General features: G+C 42.5%; 2 protein-coding genes across 2 annotated transcripts; one reads left to right on the forward strand and one right to left on the reverse strand.

Moving 5' to 3' along the window:
* Positions 1–1,117: 1,117 nt before the first annotated feature.
* entpd1 (ectonucleoside triphosphate diphosphohydrolase 1) lies at positions 1,118–20,064 on the forward strand. Its single transcript, XM_047609228.1, has 10 exons — positions 1,118–1,652; positions 8,956–9,083; positions 9,481–9,598; positions 13,935–14,085; positions 14,339–14,498; positions 14,586–14,789; positions 14,907–15,167; positions 16,165–16,278; positions 16,416–16,553; positions 19,488–20,064. The coding sequence occupies exons 1-10, from the start codon at positions 1,637–1,639 to the stop codon at positions 19,692–19,694; spliced, it is 1,497 nt and encodes a 498-aa protein (XP_047465184.1). The 5' UTR covers positions 1,118–1,636; the 3' UTR covers positions 19,695–20,064.
* On the reverse strand, positions 20,059–25,432 carry LOC125022521 (potassium channel subfamily K member 1-like). Its single transcript, XM_047609229.1, has 3 exons — positions 24,717–25,432; positions 23,262–23,666; positions 20,059–21,527 (listed from the first exon to the last, which is right to left on the reverse strand). The coding sequence occupies exons 1-3, from the start codon at positions 25,066–25,068 to the stop codon at positions 21,223–21,225; spliced, it is 1,062 nt and encodes a 353-aa protein (XP_047465185.1). The 5' UTR covers positions 25,069–25,432; the 3' UTR covers positions 20,059–21,222.

Raw genomic sequence — 25,432 nt, forward strand, 5'->3', positions numbered from 1 at the left:
GATCATTGCTTCCATTGTCTCTCAACAGTTTCCAGTGATCGTATGACATTTGCGAGAGCTCCTGAGGGTAATTCGGAACGTGATAGGGGATGGGTTTTCTGAAAAACAGCTACATAATGGTGTATTTACGCAAAAGGCCTGTGAGAACAGAGGAGACCTGTGCTCTCTGTGGTTGCGTATTGATCCATACCACAAACACGTTGACCTCCACACTGCAAGCACGTTCCCAGCAAAATCCACCGCATAAAAGAAATATTTTAACGGTGGACGGGAAATAGCCCTGCCCGAAATAACCTAATAACTAGATATTCACCCCAACTGTTGGCCGTCACTTAATGTAGGAGACGCGTACGTACTTAGGCCAGGGAGAGGAACACTGCGTCCAACAAGATTGGTATCGAGGCAGCGCTTAAAAATAACTAGCAGAAGCAGTAAGCCTGTTTGGTTCTCACAGCGCTCACCACTGGACGGATATTAGCCGTTGCTAATGATGAGTTTCATTTTTTGTGACAGACTGACGGAGCGTTTACACATTCGAAGCTGCACAATAGGACCGTGCGGCCATCTTGAAGGAAATATCCATCTTGTCATTTGGAATATCATAAAGTGACGTGTTAATGTGTTTCACTTCCATCCCTGACCAAATCGCTGGGAGGGCTTCAAGCAAAATGATACCTCCAAGTAATAATAATAATAATTTTTAAAAAAAGCATTCCTCCAATACCACTTCTGTTGATTGCTCTGTAGCTATTCCCGTGCATACTGATCACACCCGTTCTGATGAAGGTGGCGGATTTGTTCCATGCAAACAAAGTGGCAGCTGTGGAGTGGATGATAATTGGCTTTGTTTTCCAGAAGTGTGGAACAGCAGCACGTACATAGCTCAGTCCAAGCCATGACCCTGGAGGTTCTAATTATCATCCAGTGCAGAAAGCATCGCAAAATCTCGCACAGCGCCTCTTACATTCAACTTCATATACGTTGTGATTGACGTTTTGTTGAATTCAGTTGAGCCATTTCTCAGAAAGTTACGATTACATCTATTAAAGGAAAAGAATGAGGGTGATGGGTATCAACGATTTAAGCGGGAGCGTGAATCCGCCCGCCGCCTCTTCTCTAACACACCACTCCAGGTTTAGATTCCAGCTGCCATCCAGATCCAATATTTCTTTCATGTTTGACCCACTTTTACGAGACAATGACAAAGAAGGGGAGGCAGGAGGAAAACGCTAAAAAAAAAAAAAAAATCGGGAAAAGACATCAGTGCATGGAAGCAGGAAAAGACAGATTACAACAGAGATGGGGAAAGTGGAGCAAGAGGAAAACGCTGAAAAGCTGAGTGTAGTGTGTGATAGCGGCATGGAGAATGACAAAGGTGTAGAGAGAGAAAGAGAGAGAGGAAGAGAAAGGGGGTAAACAGAAGGCAAAGCAAAAGGCGCAAGGGGAAGGAGGGGAGTGGGCTAAGCAGGAGGGAGGAGGAAAGCTTCTCCTAATAAAGCGAGTGTAAGTGAAAGGAGGTGCTGAAAAAAACGTCGGACTGAGCGCAGAGCTGTTGCCACAGAGAGAGGGGGAGAGACAGAGAGGAGAGAGGGGCAAAGAATAGAAAGAGCATTGTGTTGCCGCTGAGAAAGAACCCATGTCTGCACAAAGAGGTAGGTGTACTGCCATGACTGCCACACACACATGCGCGCACACACACACAGGAGTAGGAAATCCTAATCAGCCAGCGGTGGGATGTTCGGGCAGCCTCTACACTGAATGTGTCAGGTTAGTAGTGTGTGTGTTCTCTGCCAACTGTGCGACTTGCTTTACTGCATGTAGCAGCCGCCTAGCAGTGTGGGACTTTTTGGTACTTGGACGGAGCTCAAGAGCAGGTGCCCTTGTGTGTGTGTGTGTGTGTGTGTGTGTGTTTCGGTGGCTGGAGGTTAAGAGTCCGTGCGGTTGTGTTGCTGAGGATGAATTAAAGTGGCGCGCTTAACACAGACCAAAAAAGAAAGAAATAAAAATCATGTGCGGTTTATGAAAGTTTATCAGGCAAAGTGCGCGTGACTGGCAGGCGTTGTCTAATTAATTGCGCGCCTTTGATGAGTGGGGTGAGGGTGGGGGAGGCGGCTGAAGTCGATATGTGACTCGGTACTTGGAGTGATGGCTCCATAAGGCAATTAGCTGATTACTATTTCTTCAGTCATATTTCATGCAGGGTATGAAGCAGAGCAGGAATTATACATCTGTCGGCGGGTCCAGGGCACACGGGTTAGAGTGGAGGGACGCAAATGTCATTTACACCTGCGTGGCTTACTTTATCCCGTCTGCCAATTCAAGAATATCCCATTCAAGAAATTGCCTCTTGTTCGTTAATTTGGGCAACTTCACATTGAGTTGTCCCAATTTTAGTTTTGGCTTAAACACTTTTAGTTTTGGATTATTTTGCCGTTAGCTGCGTGTCATCTCTGGTTCCCCGGCAACACACCTAGTTTTGTATCTAGATGTTGCAATGTCTGTTGAACCAAACTGCGAGAAAAAAAAAATAAAAATGGGGAAGGAAGAACGCATCTCAAAACTTGGGCTAATTAAAACTAAAATGCTTGACTAGTTACTAGTTTTTGTTCGACCTTTAAAACAAATGTCCTAACCAGGCATGTTTTCAATCGTTTGGGTATTTGAAGAATCCCTGAAATGTACAAAAGTCAACTGTTTGCCGGTAGGTGATACCTTATCTGAAATGTCGAGATAAGAGACAGGATGAAAGTAAATACAAATGAAATTCAGAACACCGTCATTATTTCACACATTTCAACATGCTTTAAAGGGAACCTTTTATTTTTTTCTTTGCTTTGTCATTATTTTCCTTTTTTTTTAAAAGGTTAACTGTGGTTTGCGTTTCAAGGTTAGGCTGTGTACTGACCACTTTTCCGCGGTGAGGTTCTCCTTCCTCTCATTTCTCATCATATGACGCTGCTGCCGGAGGTTCCCTTTTTGCAGGGAGCTGCGTTGTTGCTTCACAATGGCCCCAATCTTAAAGAGTATTTATAGAGTTGCTAAGGAAGCGACATTGTCTCCTTCAAAGTCTAGACGAATCTAGACTTTGAAGCATGTGGCACAGATAAAACCCGTAGCAAGAAGCCCAATAACAACTTAAGGGCGTAGCGATCAGAGGCACAGTTGGAGGAGGTAAATCACTTCCATCTGCCCTTAAATACATCATTAAGTCCAGGAATTCAATGTATTTAATAAAGTCTGAGCTGCATACACTTCACTCTAAGGTGTTTTCTAATTAAAGTACTGTCTTTTCTCCTTCCCCTATAAAATGGATGTACACTACATCATGCAAACAAAAATCTAACCCTAACCTATTGTGATTCAGTAGACAGACCCACTTGTTTAATCCGATCATTTTAGTTTACATGTTATTTTGCATTTTCATTTATTATACTTAAAACTAATTTCTATTATTCCATCTTTGTCGGATCTTTCCATTCTTGACTTTATCCTCTTTTTTCTTTAAAATGACCTTAAACGAAGAAGAAAAAAACATTTGTGACTGTCAGTACTTCAGACTTATTTGTATTTTTTTCACTCTGCACGTGCTAATTTTAGACACTTCAAGGATTCTCCATGTTATGCAAGTTACCATATTAGTATATGTACTACCCCACAATGTTGAGGTGACCCCACACAGACATATGAGTTGTTCGTCTTAACCACAGAGAAGCACAACAGATTAAAAACCCGCCTCTCAAGCATGTTTATGTCTTCCCAGAAACCACACCATCAATTTCCAGCTGTGTCACTGTTGACTCATAGCCAAATGCAAAGTACAACCCCGTTCTACCTTTAGCGCTTTTTTTTTTTCGCTTCCTCCCTGTATCTTTAACTCAGTTTATGAGGCCAAAGTTTCGGATCAACAGAGGTGGAGACACGGCAATAAAAAAAAGAAGGAAGCAAGCCCCAACATACTGTCAATATGGAAGTAGTTGTCACTAAGTAAAGTCTGGACTGGGTATCCTGGTTTATGTCCATGGGTGAGTATTTGTATTAATACTACTAAACTGGTTTTAAACTGAAAGGTTATCTCAAACTTAAGTGGAGTAACTTCAGGAATCAGGACTTACGTTTAGGATTGCATTTCGGTACGTACATATGTTTTCCTCATCTTCAGACATAAGATTTTCAGGGAGATGTTTGTTTTCCTGCATTTGACATTTTACATTTTGGGTAAGGGCTGAGGAAGTAATGTAAGTCAACGGTCGTCATCAGACAAGAACGTGTGTTCGGCAACAAAAACGTGTGATGTGAGTGGTGTGATTTCTACCGAGGGCAACAACTTTTTAATTTGTCTATAAAGTTCTGAAAATAATTACGTGATCGTAAAAATGATTTGTGATACTGGGACCGGAGATCTGCTTTCCCTCCTACCCATCACCTTTCCCCAGAGTCTGAAGCATCCTGGCCTCCCCTTAGCATTACATCCGTGTTTGCAGGATGGTTGGAAATAGAGACACTGGTGCATGTGTGTGCTGGTCTGAATGTGCATTTTAAAGTAATTTTGCAGAAAATTAGGTTATTTGGTTTGGGGTTAGATTTTGGCTGGAGTAGACCACTGTTGATCTGATGTTCAAACAGAGCTCCTCCATGATCTTATGCAACTAATTTACCAGGGTAAGCCCTGATTTCTGTCTCAACACATGCGCCTGGACATGTTTATCTGGCTGCCGACAACATCGTCATCGCCAGTCGGGGATTCCTCATAAGGTAACAGTCATTCACTTCAGTCTGAAAGCAAACTGAGAATGACTGCGATTGGAGACAAAATGTTCCAAGCTGCTAAGGCCTCAGCCATGAGGTGAATGTAATAAAAGTAGAAAGAGGAGGTTCAGGTTTCCATGCCACCTTGACAGCTCCGCTTCTCTTTCAGAGCTTGATCTGAACAATAATTAAGTTGGGAGTTTCGAAATTGGAGGCAGCTGTATTGATGGAGTCATTCATGAATGTCTGGCTGGCAGTTTCTAGACGCGGTAAACAAGTAAGCACATTTGGCCAACACATGTAGTTTCCTTCTCGCTTTATTGTGGTTGAACGCCTTTGAGGAAAGTTTTGATGAATCCCAGCAAAAGCTCGTTAACCTCGTTGAATGTAGCGCAGTCAGTTGTGCAGTCAGCGTGTGTGCGTGTGGTGAATGTTGACACTAATAAGTCAGTTTTGCATATTGAAGCACAATACAGTATGTAAGCATGCACATGTAGCACTATTTCAGGAATTTCAAGATGATGTAAACAATTTAAAGCAAAGTTCAGCTAAATATAAAGCGTCTCTTTGTTTGAATTATCATTATTTTTCTTGAGCAAAAACTATTTTGCCAACTTTTAAGACTGACTAGGATTCTGCTAACACGGCATTGAGGTCTTACCGTGTTTTTATAATGTTTTTATGGACAGCAGAAATTCAGTTAAAAATTATTTAGCACCAGTTTACTCAGTAACTCTAGATGTAAATGAATCAATAGCTTGGTAACTCTGGAGAACTTTTTGGAAGTGTGACAACTCAAGTTCACATTTTTTCACTGAAACTGAAAAGTTTTAAGATTTAGACAGTGATTTTTGAAACATTTAAAATTCTTGTGAAACCATTTTCAATCATAAGGATGTAGAAAGGTGTGGAAAGCACGAATATAATGCCAACAAGTGTATAAGCAGATTTTTGATCAGACTGTCTTTCTTGGAAGTTTCTCCATATTTACGTTAGATGTTGTCTGTTTGAAGTTTTACCAAGATCAGTAACAAACAGGCTTAAAAAGCTGCATTTACTATACTACAACATATTCATATTTGGACCTCAGTTATCTGATTGCAGCACCAGTGTGTTGGATTCAGAGGTTTCGCTTACCATGTTACATGTGTTTCATGTTGCACCGCAATGTTTGTAGAATAGACAATCCGAACGCTGGTGTCTAGAGAGGACTATTTTGGTTTGTTTTTAACATAGCGGTGACCGCCGTCAGATCTCTTTCACACTCGGAAGCGGAGCGGTTTGAACTGGTTGCAGTCTGCGACTTCACCACTAGATGTCATAAAATCGCACACAGTGTTCCTTTAAGTTGTAGGTCTTCAACAGGGGATCTGCGACCCCTAGGGGGTCCGCAGAGGTACTGCAGGGGGCTTGCAAAATCTGCAAAAATTTAGATTTCTTTACATACACATTAACATGAATCCAACATACAGAGCACCACACTGGCCGAGACCTGTCAATCTAAGCCTCCTGTGCACAGCAGGCCCCGCCTCTATTGCTGCTGAGCCAATCACGAGGCCACATATTACAAGCTGACTCTGTCAAGTTCTCCGCAACTGGCTGAGATTCAGCTGGTTATTCAGCCCGCAGGTGTTGTCCCGGATGTATGCTGTGCAGCTAACGTTAGGCATGTTTATGCCAGGTGTGTTTACGTTTACCTTAGTTGCACGGCAACCCTATTGTCGCACATGTTTGAAATTAAAAAAAAAAAAAACAACAAAAAAAAAGAATATTAGAACTTATTTGAATAGCTTAATATTGAATGCAAATAATAATGATAATGTATATTCATAAATAGCACTAGGTCGAGTTTAACACAGAACACATATAGTGGTACTTAATTTCTCCATCAGTTCGGGGGACCTTGGCCTGAAAAACGTGTAAGTCCCCTGTTTTAAGTTGTATTTCATGCTGTGTGGTTCTTACACTTCCATAAGGGTGACATGTCAAGACATATGCATTTGTCTTCCACACTAAGAAATTTGATTTTTTTTTCACATTTTCAGTGATAATAATTTTACTTTTACGTTTATTGTAGGTTTTATGAAGGATTATTCGTTGTAATAAAACACAGATGGACACTGATAAATGTGTGAATGCTCTTTAGCGTATTTGAAAATACTGCTGTGAGACTAATTAATGGTCACAAATACAGTAGTGCAGAGTAAGTGAGTGAATAAACAAACAGTCAGATTTTATCTCGTTTAGACGGTCCAGAGGTTAGCTTTTAAACAGACGAGGAGCAGCCAGTGAACTTGGGTCCCTTCATTGGCGATGACACGTTGAAACAATCACAGGATACTTTGTGGGGAGCGAGTGTGTGAGTCAATGCGAGGGGCCTTGACCCGTGGGGGCTCTCTCTAGGGAGGAAGGCCCACGAGTGATGAGTTAGATACATCGACCGCGGTTAAACAGGCACGGTCATGTGTTGGGATGCGCGCAGAAAGGAGAGGGAAATATATATAACAGAGCGGGATTTGTGAATGGACGGATATCTTTGCAGGCAAGTCATGTTCTGGGCACACACACACACAAACGCAAACACACAAGTCCATTCTTCAGACGCGCACCCTCGGAGAAAAGCAGGGGATTCCGATCCGTCACTGAGATGACATCACAGCCTGTAATAAAAAAGCTAAACAAGGGAGTCCCCGCTTCCCCTCCCTCGTACACATCCCGCAGAATGAACAGAGAGAGCAGCGCTGGGACGGGAGACTCTCATTAGTTCACACACGCAGTGTTGGAGAGAGTTCATTTTAAGGGTTCACATGCACACAAGGGCCCACTGACACACGCTTTAGCTGTGTCTCCATAGTGATCGGCTTCGCTGCTCCCAGCTCAGGGAGGAAATGCCAAACTCAGTGCTTCAGAGCCCCCGTCGACCAGAAACGCACACACACAAACACCCACAGTGCTTTTCTAATCCTCCGTCCGGCCCCGCACGAGAGGAAAAACCAAACTCCTCATCTTATCACTCTGCTCGGCTGCCTCCCTCCGCTCATTCTGTCTCTCCGTCCTGCCCATATTTCCCTTCTCCCCATCCCCTCCCCCTCTCTCTTTCTCCCTCCGTATCTGTCCCTCTCCCTCCCCCGTCAGTGCCAAGTTCATTGAAGTAGACAACAGAGGTAAGTGCTCCCTTTCGCTCTGCTCTCGCCACCGGATCGCCGCTTTAATGCGCTTCAAGTTCTGCGCTTTTCCCACACTAGGCAAAGGTCAGGTTTACTCTGTGTGTCTCTGTGCTGTGCAGGTCCTGTTGATGCAGTGTAGCAGAAGGAGGGGGGGAAAAAAGCGCTGTTCTCTGCAGTTAGATCAGTTCCTACATTGTGTGTGTGTACTTTCCCAGCTGTCATGTGCTCCCAGATAGCGTCTGCCAGTTTACTTTGCTGTGGTAATAATCAAACAGCCATCCGTGTGCTCGTGTGTGAACTTTTCAGAGGCAGGTATTGCGTGCGTCCCTCTTTCCCTACAGCCTGCTACGCCCTAGTGTGTTCCTTTGAAAACTGTGAATTTATAAGTGCATGTAATGTACAATAGCCTCCGTGGGGACAATAGAAAACAGTGGAAACTCAATTCAAAAGAAAAGAAAACCTAACAAAGAGGTAGCGAAGTGACTAAATATATTCAGGCCTACCTGTGACAGGCTGTTTTATTGATGGATTAATGTCAGCCAGTACCGGCTGGCCGGCTACACCAAACTTTCCACAGTGTAGGCTAAATATTATCTTTTTGACTGAGGCCAGCTGTCCTTGTGTTTTGTGAAAACAGTTCTGCTATTTCCTAAAAAACAGAGCCCTTTTCTAGTTCTGCAAAAGGGGAAATAATCGCTAGCTGAACACGTTTGTGGAATACCCTTTCAAATATCCTGTGGCTTAAATTACAAAATCCTCTCGAGCCTGCGAAGAGCCTGGCACGAGTTCAGACACACCAAACCCATCTGTAGCCCTTGGTTACAAAACAAAACAATTAAAGCCCTCTGCATAGCCTGAAACAGCCTCAAACATGCAAACACACAAGCTGTGACATCACACACATCTGGACGCAAGACTGGCTAACACACAAATGCCCCCCTGCCCTCCATCCTCTGTCTTCCCCCTCTTTCTACCTCTGTCAACCCCCGTGGCCCCTGCTTCCTCTCTGTCTGTCTGTCTGTCTTTCCACCCCCGCTCTCAGAGATGAAAGAGAAGAACCCGTGGCACAAGCCGGTGACCATCATCATCACTGTGATTGCCGTCATAGCGATTGTTGCCCTGGTGACGGTGGCGGTTTTGCAGAACAGGCCCGTCCTCCAAAAGCGCAAGGTACGGCAAAGCGAAAGTACTGAAATGTTGTGGACCGTTCCCTACGTGGGAGCCAGATGTAGCGCGTTAGGATCTCGGTCCAACGTCCACAAGCCTAATATGGTTTCTTGTCAATATGACCTCAACCTGTACTCCTGGTTGTACAAATCCTTCACCAAATATGGCCAGTGGATGTTGATAAAGACAATAAATCACTCGTGATTCTTCTCATAAATGCATGCCCAGATTAGAGCACAGTTTTTCTAAATTGTTTAGAGAGTTGCGTGTGTTTCTGATGTAGCCCTGGGACGTTTCTCATCACACTGGATGCCTAACGTGACACTTTTGGGAGGAACGTGTCCAGAGTTAAAGATGTGCAGCTTTCCAGTGAAACCCCCTCCTTCTGTTTCCACTCCAGTATGGCATCGTGCTGGACGCCGGCTCCTCCCACACAGCCCTCTATATCTACGACTGGCCAGCAGAGAAGGATAACAACACGGGCAGAGTTGAACAGAAACATTCCTGCAAAGTCAAAGGTGCAGTATTAGCTTCACAGGACATGCGCATGCACATGTGTGTGGGTTTCAACATACTCCGTGCTAATGAGTGGTAAATATTGGCTTCAGCCGTACTTTATAAATCATATATTCGTGCTTCATAAGTTTGCCAAACTTTTTCTTCTATTGTAAGCATTTAATTCATCAGGCACAACTTTAAGGCTGCCACTGTTATTATTATTTTTTTTTTAACATAAATCAGTCCCGTTTGATTTATTATGGCATTTGTTTATACAGTGGGGGAAATAAGTATTTGATCCCCTGCTGAATTTGTAAGTTTGCCCACTTCCATAGAAATGATCAGACTCTGGTTTTTATGGTTGTTTACTGGTTATGGGTATAGACAGAATATCAGTCGAAAATGCATAAAAAACACACAATCTAAAAGTTATAAATTGTTATGTATTTTATTAAGGGAAATAAGTATTTGATCCCCAACAATTCACTTAGAATTCAGGCTCCTACAGATTGGCTGGTGCGCATGTGGCACACAGCTGTGCTCAGTCAACTAATTACCAATACTCCTGATCTTAACTCGTCATGTATATAAAGCACACCTGCTCTAAGAATCAGTTTCTTACATTCCAACTTCTACAGCACCATGGGCAAGACCAAAGAGCTGTCAAAAGATGTCAGGGACAAGATTGTAGACCTGCACAAGGCTGGTATAGGTTACAAAACCATCAGCAAAAGGCTTGGTGAGAAGGTGACAACTATTGGTGCCATTATTCGCAAGTGGAAGACCCATAAAAGGACCATCAACTGTCCTCGGTCTGGAGCTCCCCGCAAAATCTCGCCTCATGGAGTGAGGATGATGATGAGAAAGGTGAGGGAGCAGCCTAAAACAACACGGCAGGAGCTTGTTAATGATCTGGAAGCAGTTGGGACCTCCGTCACCAAGAAAACAGTTGGCAACACACTGCGCCGTTATGGATTGAACTCTTGCAGTGCCCGCAAGGTCCCCCTGCTCAAGAAGGCACATGTACAGGCCCGCCTTAAGTTTGCCAGTGAACATCTAAATGACTCAGAGAAGGCTTGGGAGAAAGTGCTGTGGTCTGACGAAACCAAAGTTGAGCTATTTGGCATTAACTCGACCCGCCGTGTTTGGAGGATGAAAAAACGTGAGTATGACCCAAAGAACACCATACCCACGGTTAAGCATGGAGGTGGAAACATCATGTTTTGGGGCTGTTTTTCAGCAAAGGGTACAGGGCAACTTCACCGCATTATGGGGCCAATGAATGCAGCCATGTACTGTAACATCTTGGACAAAAACCTTCTTTCCTCAGCAAGAACACTGAAGATGCCTCGTGGGTGGGTTTTCCAACATGACAATGACCCAAAACATACTGCCAGGACAACAAAGGAGTGGCTCAAGAAGAAGCATATTAAGGTCATGGAGTGGCCTAGTCAGTCTCCAGACCTGAACCCGATCGAAAACCTGTGGAGGGAGCTGAAGCTCCGAGTTTCCAAGAGGCAGCAAGAAACTTGAAGGATTTAGAGACTGTCTGTAAAGATGAATGGGCCAAAATCCCTCCTGCGCTGTGTGCAAACCTGGTGACCAACTACAAGAAACGTCTCATCGCTGTGCTTGCCAACAAAGGTTTCTCTACAAAGTACTGACTTGTGTTGTGCTTGGGGATCAAATACTTATTTCCCTTAATAAAATACATAACAATTTATAACTTTTAGATTGTGTGTTTTTTATGCATTTTCGACTGATATTCTGTCTATACCCATAACCAGTAAACAACCATAAAAACCAGAGTCTGATCATTTCTATGGAAGTGGGCAAACTTACAAATTCAGCAGGGGATCAAATACTTATTTCCCCCACTGTATAGCGCCAATAACAATACAAATTGTCTCAAGACACACAACCGGTCTGACATCCGGCCAGAGCGAGGTGATGATGGCATTTCTTCGCTTTAAACAGGAAGAAACCTTGAGCAGAATCCCACACCCTGCTATTTAAGGCCCGGCGTGATGACTCACTTTCTCGCCTTGGACTTTATTTAACTAATAGTTTCAGCCGGGAACCGATTATACCCTCTTTAACAAAAGCTACAGGGCGCGGATTCAAAATCAATGAAGAACTCATTAACATGTATGACTTCAGACTTGGTGTGCTGTTTGTGCAGGGGACCTTTAACCTTTAATTATTCACGAAGATATATGAGCTCTGATTTGACGACAAGTCATGCCGCTACTAATCGAAAATAATAATAATTAAAAAAAAGATGGCGATAAAAGTAATTTAACTTTGTGCAAGCTATCAGCGCTGTAGTAATAAATGTTAATGAGTTAATGAATGGATTTTGCTCTGCTGCTCTTTTCTAGAGGGCAAACGTTTGCAAAACTACATGAGTTAAAAGTAAGTTCATGCAATAAACTCTGGCCTCACTATACACTGAATAAAGTATATAACTCGTATAAATGTAACAATGAGATCGTTGTATGTAGATTTTAAAACGTTGTGAAGGAGGAAAGCAGTGACAGACACATTATTGTACTAAAATGAAGTGTCCTCTGCTGTTTTCCTTAGAGATGCATCCTCTGTATTTTAGAATAACACTAATCAGATACACTGAATGCCTCTAAGGAGCATAAACTATGCTGTTCTCTGAAGACTCATAACAGGATGACTATATGATTAAATTAGGGAGTAGAGTAGTTTCTAATCGTCTGTTTTGCTTCTACTCACCACAAAATTATATGGCAATATGACTTTGTAAAAGTTATGAATGGAAGGGGGAAGTCCCCAGCACCAGCTCAGTTTTAACTGGCGGTCCGATTGTTGTAACAAGACTGGAGGAAAGGGCCGCGCTCGCCAAAAAACACTTGTAAAGCTGCACACTCACTGGTGTCATTATATTTCCAATTATATGCGAATTAGACACATGAGCCATTGGCGCTAATTGAACAGCTTTAAACGTGTTGACTGACTTTCGGAGGGGGCGCCAGGCTAATCGCCTCCCCCTGCCTCCAGTCTGTGTGCCAGAGAGAAGCTAATCACCTTTGATTGTTGCTCTTATGGAGTCAATAGTGGAAAGCCAACAGATCGATCACCTGCTGACTACTACTATCGTGCGGATCAGAGAATTGTATAGATGAATAAATCTAATATGTAATAGTTAACATGAATAACAACACAGCGATTCCTAGAAAGAAAGTACCTCTAATGCTCTAGATGTACGGGGACAGCACATCATATCAGTGACTCCTGCCGTTTATCGTACGTTTATTGTACATTTATTGTACTGCTTTCCATTTACAGCTGGCTCCTTCTACTTATTCACATTGTTATCTAAACTTCTAACAAAAGTCCTTTATAAAGGCATCGGATATCACTGTTCGCTCCGTGCTAAAGTCAGTCCAACCGCTTATTAAAAGGTTAACCAGGAGACAGTCTCTATTTTCCATAGGCCTACACAGTAAACAAGCACTTGCTAAAGGGAGCGTAGATCGAGTCACTCGCACGATGCAGACACCTTAAAAAATTGTCTTTATAAGGCTTTCCTCTCTAGCTCGCCCGTTTTACGGATGTTAAACTGAAGCTGGTTGAGTTGGGTTGCATCACACATTTGCATCATAGAAGTTTTGCAGTCATTCCTTGCTCTGATCTGAGACTTATGTGGGCCAATAATAAGCAAACTCTAAGACAGTGGTTTTATAACACCCGCAGTGCAATTCTATTATTTACATAATATCAAACGTCCATTAGAGCCAGTGTTATCGCTTTCAAATGATCGTATTTTGACTGATACGTACTAAAACAACTTGAAAAATCAAATGACACACTCCTCCTCCTCCTTCTCTGTTGACATTCATTGCTAATTTCATGTTACCAGTCACTTTAGGCAAATTTGAGCCACCCCTTCCCAGAAATGGCCAAAGAAAAGATGGTAAACAGGAGGCAGATTATGTGTTTACGTATGTCAAGGACAGAACAGTTTGTCGCGTGTGCCGGGGCAACAACAATAGCAAGTACAAGGACGTGGACATAAAGCAGGAGCTCCAGAAGGTTTCCGTAAATATCGAGTCTGGCCCATTACTTTGCCCCAGTTTGTTCATTTTGACCCGTCCCGTATTTGAGTTTGACACCCCTGCTCTACGGCATTATTTAGATCACTTGTTCCAGATCAGATCCTGAATGCACCACCTGATGTGATCTCATGGGAAATAATCTGGGTCCGGACCGGGTTTCTCCTCTGACTGTCGGGAGGGGCGAACCAGAACTCACACTATAGTCTGAGCCCAGCATCGGACAAAATCATTTCTTCTTCTACTCTTGACATTTTGACTCCTCTTGTAGGTAAGGGCATCTCCAGCTACGCGTCTGAGCCGTCGCTGGCAGGGGACTCTCTGAGGGATTGCATGCGTGAGGCCATGGAGCAGGTCCCCGATAAAAGGCACTCCGAGACCCCCCTCTACCTGGGAGCTACCGCAGGAATGAGGCTGCTGAAGTATGGTGCTCATATACACACATCAAAAAAAACAAAAAAAAATAAAAAATGCTGTTTTGATATTGGTGTGAACTCTGCAGCTGTGCTTTGCAATCTTTTTCTGTTTGCAAATGTTCTGATTTATCCCCACATGAACTGAATATGTTACTGTCAAGTCCTTTATATATGATACACTCTCTGCATAATTTATGGACTGCCGTATTGATTTGAGTAATGGATGTGACTAATACGTTTCTGCTACGTGCGCATGCAGTATGGAGAACAGCACAGCATCAGACAAGGTGTTTCAAGCCGTGGAGGAGGCCCTGCAAAGGTCCCCCTTCTCCTTTCAGGGAGCCAGGATACTGAGCGGGCAGGAGGAGGGCGCCTTCGGCTGGGTGACCGTCAACTACTTGGACGATCGCCTCAAACAGGTCCGCACGCGTTAACTCACACGTTGGTCACATCGGTGTGGTCCTGCTGTGCGCTGAAGCCGGTGTTTTATTTTGTCTTTGTTGCAGGGCTTAGAAACCATAGGCGCTCTTGACCTTGGTGGAGCCTCTACTCAGATCAGCTTTGTTTCTAAGGATTACGACGGTTCGGAGTCACCCAGCAACTCTGTCACCTTCCGGCTCTATGGAAATGATTACAACCTGTACACTCACAGCTTCCTGTGTTATGGGAAAGACCAAGTCCTACGGATGGCGCTGGCAGAACAGACTAAGGTAAACTCAAATAATAATTATAATCACGTCCGATGTTTGACCCGATGTGCTGAAATGTGCAGTGGTACTTTAATTAACATCCTTGCTTTGTGCGTGTTATTCCCGTCTATCTCCTAGTCAGGTCCAACAACAATACTGGATCCTTGTTTCCACCCAGGCTATAATGTGACAAAGAACTATACAGTCCTCTACGACAGCCCCTGTGTGTCAAACAGGAAACCCGAGAGACCTCCTCCTCCAACCTTCTTTCACGTAGGGAATGGAAACTTCCAACAATGCCAGGATGTGGTCAAAAGTGTCTTCAACTTCACGTCCTGCAAATACAGCAACTGCTCTTTCAATGGGGTCTTCCAGCCACAACTGCAGGGAACATTCGGGGTAATTTAAGCATTTAATTTATTTGTGCACATCGTAGGTCTTCAACAGGGGGTGGTACTGCGGGGTGGGGTGGGGGGGTCAAATACATCTTAACATTTCATATTATTTTAAGTCCTTTGCAGTAAGATAAATTAACTCTCCATCTTTACGACAAGAGTGACTTTTACGAAAGGTTTAGATGATGCTTTCACGAAAACTTGGAAATTATATGTTCCCACTCGGAAATTTCTGACTTCTTCTTTGAAAGCAGTAATTTTTGAGTTTTGACAACTGTTGTTTGGTTACACTTGATGTGACTTGTCTTTCCACTCAAAAATGAATAGTGTGTGCCAAGTGCTACTTACAGTTTTCTGTCTCCACCCTTTTCGAGATTGATGATGTTTTATTGTCATATGCGTGGTAAACACAGCAGTATCGTCAGTAAAATGAATATTAAAACCTACAAAGAACAAAATATAAAAATCTGGAAATCTTTTAAATTAAACGCTGGAAAGCTCAGTTTAAAAAGTGCTCTGTGCAGTATATATGTCTGTATATATATGTCTGATAGCTCTGACACCTTGAGAGTTAATAGATCTGATCAGCATCCCAGTTAGATTTTTATTATTAAAGGCAAAACTGCACCTTATTTTGATAAATAATAATAATTTCAGTAACTTTTAATGAAAAATGCCAAACATTTGCCAGTACAAGCTGCTCAGGGGTAAGGATTTGACTCTTTTCTTCACAATAACGATTTTATTTGACAGATAAAACAGTATGCTAAGTATTTCATAAGATAATAAACGGATAGATCAACAACACATACCGCGACACTTCTGTAATTTGACTCAACTGCTCCCTTAATATCCTGACCTCTCAGGTAGGTGTGAAACAAAGACTAATAACGTTAGTGAGTCAGCGGGGTTGGCCTCAAATAATGAATAATAACTTTTTGCCAAATATAACTGCACTTCATTTTCCTTTTTCCTCGTCTCCCCCCTCATTTTCATCGTAGGCTTTCTCAGCTTACTACTTTGTGATGAACTTCCTCAATCTGACTGATACATCCGTGCCTCTGAAAACTGTGCAGGACAGACTAGCGTCCTACTGCTCCACCCCTTGGGATCAGGTCGGGTATATTTTGTGCACTAAAAAGAAAGAAAGAATTTTCTGCTATTTTCACCCACTTCTGTGTCTTATCTTTGTCCTCCACTCCACCTATAACTGCACACTGATGATATCGCTGCATTTGTCCTGCTTCAACAGATAACGCAGCAGCATCCAGGTGTAAAAGTGAACTATCTGGCCGAATACTGCTTCTCAGGCACGTACATCCTCACCCTGTTGACAGAGGGATACGGCTTCACCGCAGAGACCTACTCCAACATAAAATTTATCAGGAAGGTCAGTAGATCACTGTCCGCCTTATTCCTGTTTGACACCCCCAAGAGACATGACCCGCATAATTTAGACTATACAAAATGCATCGTCCCAGATGCCGTTAAACCAGAAAACAACACAAGGCACCGGATGAGATGACAGCATTAAAATTACATTGGAAAATGATACATACGTCATTTCTGTTGTTCTGTTTCATCCAGCTGCTTTTTTTTTGTGCAAGTGAATGGAAATGGTTGAATTACGCCAAATGACCACTGCCTCCTCAGATAATAGCAATCAAGCCTCCGCATGCCACTTTAGATGAATGGTGAGAGAAACAAACAACCATCCATCAGCACTGATTCAGTACAAAAACTTTACAGCAACAGGCAAGAACTTAATCCAAAACAAATGATCATGGAAAGAAAGAGCACATTAAAACAAACCACTACATTAAACTCAATTGAGAGTTGAGTGTTAGAACTGTATGTCTAACAGATGACTATCTTTAATGATTGGACTGATTTATTGTGCTGGGAGCTGTAAACTGAATCGCCCAAATGGGATAATTAAAGTTTTCTCATCTGAACTGAACAATTGCACTGGAATGCGAGCACAGCCTTTCTTGCGTCAACTATGTCTCTTTGACAACATCCTGAATACAAATACTAGGACATACTTTCTCGTATGACATTCATTTGAAATCATATAACTCAGATGAATATTTCACAAGAAACATACTCTACGTGTTACTCCACAAATCCCGCAAGCACTGACCTACACATGAGAGCTGCAACAGACAAATTGGGATGACTAAACTGCAGACAGTGCAGTAACTGTATGACCTGTTGTTAGACACCACAGCTGACTCAACTAATAGTGTGTTTGTTAGCCTATGACAAAAGGTTTGAGTTACTATTTATGTACCTGTGGCTTGTAGGATAATTATCACGTGCATGTAAAGAAAAAAAGTTGCTTCTTGCGGTTTAAGGATTCAGACGATGAGCACATGTGTTATTATACTCCTCTAGGTAGGGTAGCTGAATAACAACTGAATATTTTACTTTAACAGTTTTATATAGGTTTGGAGTCTTACATGTGGGTTGGTGATTGAAGTAGGTTGAAGTTAGCATGTTGCATGCTAGACAGATTACCTGCCAAGTTTGTTTTTCTATTTTCTGTTTTAAGTGTCCGCATTTTTCATCCAGGGTATATCTAAAAACATTGTTTGAGTAATATAGTTACAAGGAAATGTCGGATTATATGCTGAATGATTTTTTTTTTCTACACTCACGGTACTATGGGATTGAGCGCGGAACGGTTGGCATGGCAACTGGTTGTCACCATGACGTCACATCCTGTTTCTTTAGCGTCAAATAACTGACATTTATCAGAAATATGCATACTTGAATATGCATCTCTATTATATTAAATACCTAAAAAGAAACTATCCTTAGTAGTAAAAAAATAAAATAAAATGAAATAAGATAAATCATGTTTTGGATTGGCTGCTGTAGTATGTGTTAGTATATTTGTTTTGTGTGCTGTTCCAACATGCAGCGTGCACTATGTTTTTGTCACTTGACTAATTGCTATAGCAAAAGCAGAAGTATTAGACACTAATAACATACTTGTTCCAGCATATTCAAGTGTTCCATGACTAATGTTGACTAGTTCATGGCAGTGGTGAATTTCTATAACCAAATCAGCTAAATGGAATTCAGCCATCATCCATGTTATTAGTTAACCGCTGCGCTTTTCCTCCTGTGACATGTCAGAGTGTTTGGCAACTCTTGTGTGTTAACAATTACCGGTTTTGACATTAGGGTCAGATTAGGTAGGTATTTTTTTTGCCTCTCTAAAGAACAAATAGTCCTGCATCATGTAAAACAACTTGTCAAACAGATTGCCACGTCCACAGTAGAACAAAATATTTACCAAATAAAAGACATCCCTATTGATAATAATAAAAAATATATATATTTATATATATATATATTTAATTCTGCCCTGTACAATAGGAATTGAGAATCCAATATGATCCAATTATTTAAAATTTTATTGAATTGGTTATGTATGATTATTTTTAATTTTATCATTTATAGCATGATTGTTTTTGGTCAAATTACTGTTAAACATTGCAGTGTAAAATAGAAAAAAAAAAACAATGAATAAAAATATTCTATTCACTCTGTCGCTTTGTACCTAATAATAAATCCATATATTTTTGCTATTTTGTAATGAGAGTAAATTCAACTTTGCCTGTTAATTAGTAAACATATGTTCCTAGATTGTGTGAATTAACTTCCTGAGACCTCAGCTTTAGTTTGGTCTGCATTTTTAGTTTCTCAGTTTCTTCAGTTTATTTGGGATTAGAAGGACCTAAAAACTATAAAAACTAAGCATTGTCTTGAAATTCAAAACAGGAAGTAGTTTTAGGAAAATTAGTATGTCCTCATGTGTGGACACAGGGATTATTTCACTCAATAAATAACAAAGTCACCCATATATAATAAAATATAAAACTGTTCATTTTCATGTGCATCCCAATGTCCTCAATCGAGTATTTGCTAATTGGCTTAGCAAGTTATAGCTTGTTACCATTGATAGAATGTGTCATATTAAACTGTAAAAGTTAATAATCATAAATAAACATTTTGTCCCTCAGTCGTCCTCTTGTTACGTGATCGGCTGCAGAATGAATCAGCCCGGTATCATGGTTTTACACCGACTAGTATCTAGTGATGAGGATAAGTTTAAATGATGCAGAATAACCTAAAACTTAATGTCCCCATATGAGGACGCAGGGTCTCAGGAAGCTAAAAGACCATTTAAACAGATGCAGATGGGTGACAAATTAAAGAGGGGAGGAAAAAAATCCCAGAACAAAGATACTTTTGGTGGGTGTTTCACCCTGAGATGCCATGAGCTTCATATATGCTCCCTACTCCTTTCCAGATAAAAGGCAGCGATGCTGGCTGGACACTGGGCTACATGCTGAATCTAACCAACATGATCCCAGCCGAGGCTCCTGACTCACCCCCTCTATCCCATGCTGGCTACGTCTCCGTACTCACCATCATGCCGATACTGCTCTTTATCGTCTTAATCGTCGGCCTGGCCATTTGCTGGCCCCATTGTGCCAGGAGTCCCGAGATTGTATAAACACATAAGGATGGATGGATGTGTGCGTGTCTGTTTGTGCGTGATGAGTCGGGGAGAGAAACTCTGTTTGCAAGTGCGTATGTGTTGTTATGGGCTATTTGCGGGGAGGTCAAAGGTCAGCATCTGTTGCACACACATTTCCTGCAGCTCAAGGACTTTTCAGAAGGACAAATGCCTTTTTTCTCTCACTGGGGAGTGAGTTGGGTTCCTATGGTTGGAGGACATTTTTCTGCATTTTGAGTGTGTGCGTGTTTGAATGTGAGAGTTTGATTGCATGCCTGAATGTGCGTGCGAATTTCCTTCAGTCTGCATGTATGTGTCTTCAATTATAATGTGAATATATGTATAAATAAAATAACAAAACTTTATATAAAATGTTTAATTTGCTTCTCGCTTGTGGACTTATATCACATTTAATGTTGCATGATTTATTTATATATTAGGCCAATTTATTAAAAAAGAAAAAAGTCAATTTCTGCTTCTCATTAAAAACCCGTAAATCAGAAAAAAGGCAACGAAAATAGAAGTGAAATCATCTTGGGTGTATAAGTTATAACCTTTCCATTCTTGTAATTTGAATCTATTTTTGGTAAGAAGTAACAAAAATGATTTGCAGACTTAAAAGCATCCACCAAGATCTGTAAAAATTACAATGTCTTGATGTATTTAAAGATAAACGGGGAAAAAACTGTCTATAAAACTTCTCTTATCTCCAGAAACCTTGATCATATTTTCCCCTAATCAGAAAGAAAGATAAATTCCCAGCCCTCATGTAAATCTACCTGTAACATGAATGTGCTGCCCTCTAGTGAAAAAAGACGCGCATTGCACTATAGTTCCCACAATAAAATACTTTTCCATGCCATCAGTAACAGATGGATAGTTATCACCATTATCACCTGAGACAAACCAGGAACAAAGTGTTTGTTTTCCCCCCATAACTTTATCTCTCGTCTTGTCATCCTCGCACATAAAGTACACGAGGCCAACTGATGTTACGCCTGATTCTCTTGGCAGTGTCCCGCTTTATATCTTCCAAGAAGGCAAATTTTCTATGCAAACACCACCATAGATTAAATAATGTGCTAAGAGGGCACGGGTGTGGGAAATCTTCCAGAGCAGACTGTACGGCCTTGGAGTTATGGCATCAAGACATCAGCAGGAAGTGGAAACTCATGGGGTTTCCCTCTGTTTGGGGGGGCCCAGCCCTTCCTCTATGTCATAGATCTATATCTGCACTCAAGGAATGGAGCAACAAGTGAAAAAAAACAATGCCATGCTGATAATCTCTGGGTGGTTCCTGCTTTTACACCACAAATATGTGTTGGTGTTGGCAAAGGCAGGGAGCCAGAACTTATTAAGCACTTCAGGGGAGCGACTTAGATGTTGATTTACACAGATGTCTGCCTGGGCTGCTAATGCACTGATAGAAAGAGGTCAAAGCTGTGTGTGTTGTGAACAGCCATGTATGGAGTCTCTTAAAAAACACCATGTTCCCGAGCACACGCCCTGAAGCTCACACAGTCTGTCATCTCAGTTTTCCGTTAACAGTAGCTCCTGACGCTGGGGTGTACGGCACTGTCTGGCCGTTCTGCTGCAGTGACGCGGCCTGTTCGGACACAGAGGAGAATGCCGGCACGTGATCCACAGTGTGATCTGTGGAGCCAGTCAGCTGGTCGCTTGTGTGTTCCTGGTCGATGATGTTGGTCGTTTCAGAGTCCAGCTCCCGAGCGTGTTCTTGGTAGAACCTCTGTCTGAGGCGTCTCGTGTGGGGAAGCTCCCAGCACGTCTCCAAAACCACCAGGATGCACACCAAGCCCAGCAGCAGGTAGACTGGGGGAGTAAACACATACAGACACGGTGACGGCGTGCAGAAACAAAGACCAGTGCAGTGTGTGACTAAGATCAAATCAAGGTTTGGTCTATAAATAAAGGGTGCAGCGGCTAACAGTCATTGCTTTATGTAGTCGCACGGCAAATGGTGAAAACCACCTTTAAGCTTCCAGCCTAGTAGTTTTGTATTTAACAACGTGTTAAACTGACACCTCTCCCAACTCATCTGCCTGCAGATTACGTCCACAACATTATGACCACCTTCCTAATATTGTGTAGGTCTCGCTTGTGCCTCCAAAGCAGTCAGAGAACGCACATGGGCCTTCTGAGGGTGTCCTAGAGGGGGCCTTGGGTCCAGTGGATTGAGGGGATCATCCCACAGATACTTCATCAGTTTTGGATCTAGTGAATTTGGAGGCCAGGTCAACGCCAGGTCCAAACGTTTCCCATTTAGTTGTCACAAGATCCTCAATGTTATTTACTTCTCCTGTCAGTGGTCATAATGTTGTGGCTGATCGGTAGTAGTAGTCAAGAAGAGTTTTGTCACATTTCTTTTACGACCTTTTGGATATAAAATACCATCACAATTTTCAATGTAATCCCGTCTTCCTTGAGTCCAATGGAACATTTGTGTCAAATATGTAGAAATTCCCTCAAGGCGTTTCTGGGCCAAATGTCAAGATGAATGAAAACCGCCCAAAACATAATTCCTCTGGCCCTTGGCCGTCACCGTCATGAAGGCTTTACAGCATTTCACTGTGAAAGGGGTTGCTCATAATGATGAGCCAGCAGAGCATTATCACCTGAATCTGCAGCTCCTCTCGGCTTAATGAGATTTATAGCATGCTTAGTGTTTATCTGTCCAAAACAAAAAAAACAGCTGTGTTCGTTCATTTTTAGGCACAGAAGCCAGACAGCCTTTTTTTCAGCACACGAGCTCCAAAAACCATCCCAAAAATAGACACTGTTAGCGGCTAGCTGGTGAACACCGAGCATGATTTAGCAGGCAACGAGCCGATACTTTACTCAGGAGTTGATAACAGAGCTAGATGAGAGTGGCTATTGGACTCACATTTGCCAGATGGCCAGATCCGTCACTCAGACATCCTCCATAGCTGCAGGATATGTAAATAAGAAACTTTGCAAGACATGCCGTATAAAAACCACACAGAGAATAACCCTCCTATAATTTAGTGTTAGCATGCCAAGATTGAAGGAAAATAATTATACTTCTTGGACATTGTCATGTTAGATTTGTCATTGTGACACGGTGTTAACATGCTGATGTAAAATTTAACATATAATATTTCATAATTATGCTAAAATCATTGTGTTGTTAGCTTTAACAAGCCCCTTGATAACTATGGGTCCTCTTCTGTGCAGTCCTCCATGCTACACCGTTAGCATTTACAGGACTATTTTTTGAGAACTTTTATTATCACTAAGAAGAATTAATTGCTATATATGAAACTGTACAAATGCTTGTCATGTCATCGGCTACTGTATGTGAGGCCAACTAGGCAGAAAGCTAGCAACATGTGGGGGTGCAAAATGTAAACTGTAACATGCAGAACAAGTGGTCATTTGAGGAAGTGCAGTTTTTCTAGACCTGGAGTTTGCTGGATAGTTGCAATCTCCAATCTCACCTCCAGATGGCAGTAAACCCCACACCCTGCTCCTTTAACTTTTCACGTTTTGGAAATATTTACACAACACGTTCAGCCACCAACTCACTTGTAATTGCTAGCCTGTACAGATGCGGGTGTGGATTGTCCTCTTTACTGTGCGTTTCTCCGGGGACGTAATCTCCGAGGCCGATAGTTGTCAGAGAGATGAAACAGAAATACAGGGACTCTAGGAAGTTCCAGTCTTTCTCCAAGGTGATAAAGATCCACGCCGGAATGATGAGGAAGAGGATGGACATGACGACAGCAAGGCAGGTGGCGTGAATGATGGCCAGTTTTGACCTAGACATGGCCCATCGCCGATGGAAGTAGGACACTGGACGCTGCGTCACCACGGCCATGAGCCTCTGCACCACGGCGGAGAGGAAGAAGAGGGTGATGGGGATGCCGAAGAGGGAGTAGAAGATGCAGAAGGCCTTCCCCTCGTCTGAGAGAGGGACCGTGTGGCCATAACCTGAAAACACAGCAAAACCACGCAGCAAGGTGTCATTTACAGAGGTATAATTAGACTCTTCTCAACGAACCACGTGTGAAGCTTTACACAAATAACAGTGAGATGGTGGCTCAGACGAAAGCAACATGTGGAATAAAAGACAGTCGCAACTCAAACTAATGACACTATCATAATAAATAATATCCTGTAAAATATTTAACATTTTAATAATAGTTTTGGATTTGTCATAAGTTGAAAGTCACCAGCAGCTTTGAGGGTTTTAAAAAATGTTCTTTTAGCAGAACTAATGTGTGTTTATGTGTTGTGAAGGGGATAATTGACCACCATCGTTTCTACACCTGCTTCTGTTGCAGACAGTGCAAAACGAAAGGATATTGATATAGTTAGTGTAAAGGTAGCCTGTATCCTGAAGGTCCCCAGACATCCAGCTTAGCATCTGACATTTAACTGAAAAAAAAGAATGATAAAATTAAGACAAACCTCCCCCAGGTGACATTTGAAACTTGTGACAAAATGTCTGAATAACATTCCTGTTGTATTTCAGGAGTCGGGAGAGATGAATCAAAAGAGCATCTTTAGGATCTTTAGGATTATTTGTGCATATGTGGGATGCACTGGAAAAAGCCTGACCCACAGAGGCCCCCTCCCTTCAACCCATAGGACCCAAAGACCCCCACTAACAACATCATGTTGCTAGACATCACAGGACACCCTCAGAAGGCCATTCTCTGTGGAGTCCCAACTGTTTTGGAGGCACAAAGGAGACCTACACAATATTAGAAAATTGTTATAATGTTATGCCTGATCGGTGTATAATAGTATTAATGAATAAATCTTATTTTGTGGTAATGTGATGACCATGCGGAGGGTTTATTCTTATAACCTGGCAACCCAAACGTCTTTTTTTTAATGTTTGTGTTAGCTTGATTTTTTAAATTCTTCTAGTGACGGAGTGTTTCTTTCTTTGTGTTCACCTACAGTAGCCTACCTGTGTCTGTCACCTACGCGAGCTAAGTTTAACCAAGAATTTGTGGGTCAACCCCCCCTCACCTGTTGTGGTCAGTACGGTGCTGGTAAAGAACAGAGAGGACACGAAATCCCAGTTGCGGCTGGAATTGTTGCCAAGGACGGACACTCCGTAGTTACTGGCCTCCAGTGCGCGCACCAGGAGTTGCTCCAGGCGCGCGTCGGACACGCAGGTGTTGTTGCTCAGGAAGTCCTGCCGGGCCGCTTTCAGCTCCTGCCGAAGCTCGTATTCGTAGGGCAGCTCTATGGCGGAGAAGATCCCGGCGCCGATTATGAGGTAAAGGATGTAACCGAGAATCAGCAGAGCAAAGTTCAGCCCCGGCCAATGTCCCTCCGCGAACCGAGCGCACCAGCCTCCGGGGCAGCCGCACGCCATCCCACCAGATGTTGTCTGTTTGTTTTTTCGCTAAATAACGACAATCTAGTGACGTGTGTGCTCCCTAAACGCTGGATGACCTCCTCTTCCTCATTCTTCCAGCGAGGGTGGTGACGTCGCTCTCTCACCTCACCAGGTAGAGATGTGGCGTTGGAGTGTGTGTGTGTGTGGCGTGTGTGTGTGTGTGTGTGTGGTCCGCATGTGCGCCTCCCTCTCAAACCGGATGGACAGGTTTTGTGTTTCGAGGCAATACAAATAGTTATTTCCGCCATATTTCTTGAGAGGTCAAGCTTAACAAAGCTGAGCATTTAGGTCTTGTGGTATGTTGCGGGTCAAAAAAAAAGAAAAAAAAGTTTAAAGTAAA

The sequence above is a fragment of the Mugil cephalus genome, chromosome 16, assembly GCF_022458985.1.
Source record: "Mugil cephalus isolate CIBA_MC_2020 chromosome 16, CIBA_Mcephalus_1.1, whole genome shotgun sequence".
NCBI classification, from domain to species: Eukaryota; Metazoa; Chordata; class Actinopteri; order Mugiliformes; family Mugilidae; genus Mugil; species Mugil cephalus.

Excerpts from the sequence above, each read along its gene's own strand:
- entpd1 (XM_047609228.1), top strand. Across the intron at positions 9,599-13,934 it reads ACATTCCTGCAAAGTCAAAG|GTAAGGGCATCTCCAGCTAC; the intron begins GTGCAGTATTAG and ends CTCCTCTTGTAG. Across the intron at positions 16,279-16,415 it reads GCTCCACCCCTTGGGATCAG|ATAACGCAGCAGCATCCAGG; the intron begins GTCGGGTATATT and ends CTGCTTCAACAG.
- LOC125022521 (XM_047609229.1), bottom strand. The coding sequence starts at position 25,068 with ATGGCGTGCGGCTGCCCCGGAGGCTGGTGCGCTCGGTTCGCGGAGGGA. Across the intron at positions 23,667-24,716 it reads CACCGTACTGACCACAACAG|GTTATGGCCACACGGTCCCT; the intron begins GTGAGGGGGGGT and ends CTGTGTTTTCAG. Across the intron at positions 21,528-23,261 it reads GTACAGGCTAGCAATTACAA|TCTACCTGCTGCTGGGCTTG; the intron begins GTGAGTTGGTGG and ends TTACTCCCCCAG.